General features: G+C 34.8%; 1 protein-coding gene across 1 annotated transcript in view; it reads right to left on the bottom strand.

Moving 5' to 3' along the window:
* LOC107105192 (cytochrome P450 3A40-like) overlaps positions 1-3,843 on the bottom strand; it is a 7,694-nt gene extending 3,851 nt beyond the window's left edge. Inside the window, exons 1-5 of the mRNA XM_015405315.1 lie at positions 3,685-3,843; positions 1,865-1,953; positions 813-955; positions 584-711; positions 379-451 (exon numbers count right to left, since the gene is read on the bottom strand). Coding sequence (XP_015260801.1) covers positions 379-451; positions 584-711; positions 813-955; positions 1,865-1,953; positions 3,685-3,843 — 592 coding nt within the window. The remainder of the gene's footprint in view (positions 1-378; positions 452-583; positions 712-812; positions 956-1,864; positions 1,954-3,684) is intronic.
* Between the last annotated feature and the right edge of the window lie 26 nt (positions 3,844-3,869).

Here is a 3,869-nt window from a genome sequence, read left to right as displayed (position 1 = left end):
ACACCCAGGGGCCCAGGTCATATGTGGTACTAATATTTCTGAAATCCTTAAAAAAGTAGTTAGAAATAGTTTCAGGGAACTCTGAAAAGTATAAGTTTTGATCATATGCAAATATTTCACAAGTCATTTCTTTTTGAGTTATATGTCTGTTTTCCGATATTTAGAGCCATACCTGCATTTTTCTTTGCGTGTTTTTTTCTGATCTGCTAAAATATAAGCATTTTTTCCCCCCATTCTCAATTCACCTGCTCTTTAAAAAAAAAAATTCTATTTTGGTTTTTATTTCATTAGTTTTTTTCTTTTTTTCTTTTGGGTTTAATTGGGTTTTTTTTTTTTACTTTAAAATCAGGCCCTTAAAGTATATCCTGTGGTAATTACCCCAAGTCTCTCTTTCTTTACTGACTTTGTTTGTTTGATAGTTCAGGAAGTACTGGAGAACATCTGTCATACTCTGAAAGATAAAAATTGGACAGAAGCAAGTGTGAGTAAAATGTATGTCATAACAAGCTTTGTTTTAACCTTTTAACTTGAAGAATCAGCACATACATTTTTGAACATTCAGGACTTGTTTTTCTTGACAAACCTTTCTTGAGCTCTCACTCCGTTCTGCCCTGATTTTCTCCACAACAGCTCTAAAGAAAGTAGTAGAGGACTTGGGGAATAAAGAAACTCCAAGGAGATTCAAAAGAGGAATAAAGACTGGAAAACACCCTGAGGAACCATAAGAAGCCAATATTCTTAAGTCAGAATAAAACAAAAACTGTTTATAATGATGTAAAAGTTTTTTGTTTTTTTTAATGAAGCAGAAATACCTTGAAACAAGAACAGAGGCACAGAAAATCTGAAAAGCTTTGTGGCATGGGTAATGAAGGGGTTTGAAGGGTCATTGATCGAGTCCAGGTCCACACTGAATACACAGCTTGTCATCACATCCATGCTGTAGGGTCCGAATATGCTAGAATACACACAAGATATAGCCAGCGGCTGGGGTTAGAAAGCTGTAGAATAGATAACTGTTTAGTACCAGAGTGCGTGCAGCTTGGTATCTCAAATGCAAAGCAATAAAAAAATTAAATGTTATGGATGTGTAACTGTAATGATGGCAAAAAGTCATTGATAAATGCATTAGCAGTGTAAAAATAGACTAAAAGTATTTTCAGGCATAAAAAGCTGAGGAAAGCAGACCATAATATTGGCCTATAGGCTTATAGCATACAGGTGAAAAATGTGTAGGTTTTCATAAAAGTAACAGATATAGTGCAATTGTGGTTACGTTTCCGTACATTTACAAACCACAGATCCAGTTGGCTCTGCTGTAAACTTCAGCTTTTCAAAAATAGACCAAGTATTGGACAACATCAAGAGACACGGTCCCAATGTGAATGTGTGTCTCATCGCTCATTTTAACGATTCAAATCATATCAATAGTTTCAATATTTTTTATTGTTTTAATTTTAAGAGTATTAAAGATTGTTAAATTCCACTTATTTCACCCAGTGTACATTTAGAGCAAAAAAAAACTATGTATGTGAAGCATCCACTCCTAATTCCCATGTGTATTTTTAGACTAAATTGGCAGCCTTAATAGTTCAATTCCATCTGATTTTAGATTACCACTGACATTAACTTGAGTAGAAACAAATATACTTATTCAAATAGATTTCAAAATAGGATTCCTGTTAACATTTAACTTTCATGGTTTTTCATGAAAGTACAAAGAAGCCAAACAGAAAAAGCTAACTGTTTTTTGTTAAGGCATAATCTGTTTGATGATAAAAGCTTTTCAAAGTGCACATGGGTTTTTTTTTCTAATATGATGTTTTTCATCTTGTGTCATTTCTGTGATTTCCCCAGGGTTACTCACTCCTTAATGGTAATAACTTCATTGTTGTCCACCTTAGATTGCAAGCTCAGGATCAGTTTGTTGGAATGATGTTGCATTATGTTGAACATCTTAAGGCAGAAGAAGAGAAAGGAAATTACTCCAGCAGTTAAAGATATTCCTTTATCAACAGTTTGCGGTCTTGGTTCATAATCATCATCTTCATATAATATGATGCACTGAAAATATATAAAAAAAATGATCAGAAAAAAGGTTTTCTGGGTAAAATTTTTAAAATTGTTGTCTAATTCAATCATGGAGGGATTGAGTTGGGATCGTGTATATATACACCTGCAGCCCCAATTATATCTGTTTTAATGTCAGTCAAGAAGATACAGAAAAGGCTAATATGTACAACACATTTTTACTGTTTTCAGTTAAAGTTGTGGAAAACATTTTTCAGTTTTTTGTCTTGTAATTTGTTTATACACGACAAACATCTATGCATTTTGTCCAGGAGTTTGTAGATTCAATATTGGTATGATTTTTAACAGGGTTTAGGTTCAGGGTATTTGAGAAGCTTATGGTTACCATGTTTTTATCTGTCCCCAAACCTATGATTTATTTATTTATTTTTTTGTACACCTAATTGTGTTTATATTCTATTTTTACATGCTAGGTATTTATTTTAGAAGTTTAAAGGTGTAGTGGAGGAAGTTCTTTTTCCTGGGTTTAATCAAAATAAGTGGTCCTTCGAGTTGTCAATGATTCTGGTGATATGTTTACGTAAGGCTGTCCTACATGCTCGTCCCCATTTTCACCTACTGGTGGCAGCTTTTAAACAGAGCGTGCACGAGGAGAAATGGGCTCGTACATGGTTTTGCACACTTTTAATAGGTGTTCCCTCTCGGGAGTGGGTACAGGGTTGTGCATATGCATTTTTTTTTTTTTAGTGGAGAGGGTGGGTCTTTTCAAAAAGTCACAAAGATCCTCCACATTACATTTACCGTAAGTATTTCTCTCAGTATAACAGGACCACTGGGTTAGAAACTGACCCCTAGCAAGACGATACCGCCACTATGCAGAATACTTGGTACAGTGTTGCTAATTAGAATTAGTATTTATATTGTTAAAACACTTTACAGTATTCTATTCTATTCTATTCTATTATCCATTGGGGTCATAGCGGGGTTACAACCTGGACAGGTAGCCGGTCTATCAGAGGGCACCATGCACACACTTATTCACACCTCAACCCCCCTACTGTAGCAGTCATGTTTTTGTGAGGAAGACAAAGTACCTACGCATGCATGAGTAGAAGATGTAAATTCCCTCCAGAAAGAACCTAGGATAGGAATCAATCCTAGGAGCTTCATTGCTGCAAGGAAACATACTGTTCTGCCGTGAAGCTGTCTCTTTCCCATATAAGATAAATATTTGATAGATATGTGTAATGATAGTTTAGTAATTGAGTAAAATAAATAAAATATAAGTAAAAACATTTTTTTCATTCTAAAAAGAATCTCTCAGCATGCACACACATTTATATATATATATCAATAGCCACCTGGGACTCTGCAGTTGTTGCTCCCTGGCAAAATAATCTGCACTTCTTTCGCTCCATGCTGCCATGAGGCTATTTGATACAGTATACCTGACTTAACAGTGGATAGGCAGATTAGACTGAGTGTATATTCTGGAAATATGCTGGTTCACAAGTTCAAAAGGATTGTATACTTGCGAACTAAACCCTGTTTTTAGAAAGTATATATTTTCTTGTTCAAGAGCAAAAAGAAATATGAAGTTATTGTCCTTAATAAGTGCAAGTAAACTTCAAACCTAAACTCTACATACACGCCCACCTCTTTTATACGTCCAGAGGCGAAGGAAGGAGTGACATGGTTCCGAATTCTCCTCCACTCATCATCTTCTGCAACATTCACTGCATCATAAAGATCCCCATTCAGACGGAAGTTCTTATGAAAAAGGAAATGTTTATTTGTGGATGTTTTTAGGCACATTGGAAAACTATTATAAGAAAAAAAAA

The sequence above is a fragment of the Cyprinodon variegatus genome, unplaced genomic scaffold, assembly GCF_000732505.1.
Source record: "Cyprinodon variegatus isolate N-32 unplaced genomic scaffold, C_variegatus-1.0 Scaffold2135, whole genome shotgun sequence".
Lineage (NCBI taxonomy): Eukaryota > Metazoa > Chordata > Actinopteri > Cyprinodontiformes > Cyprinodontidae > Cyprinodon > Cyprinodon variegatus.
Note: the sequence above shows the minus strand (reverse complement) of the source record. Positions and strands in the feature narration are given on the sequence as shown.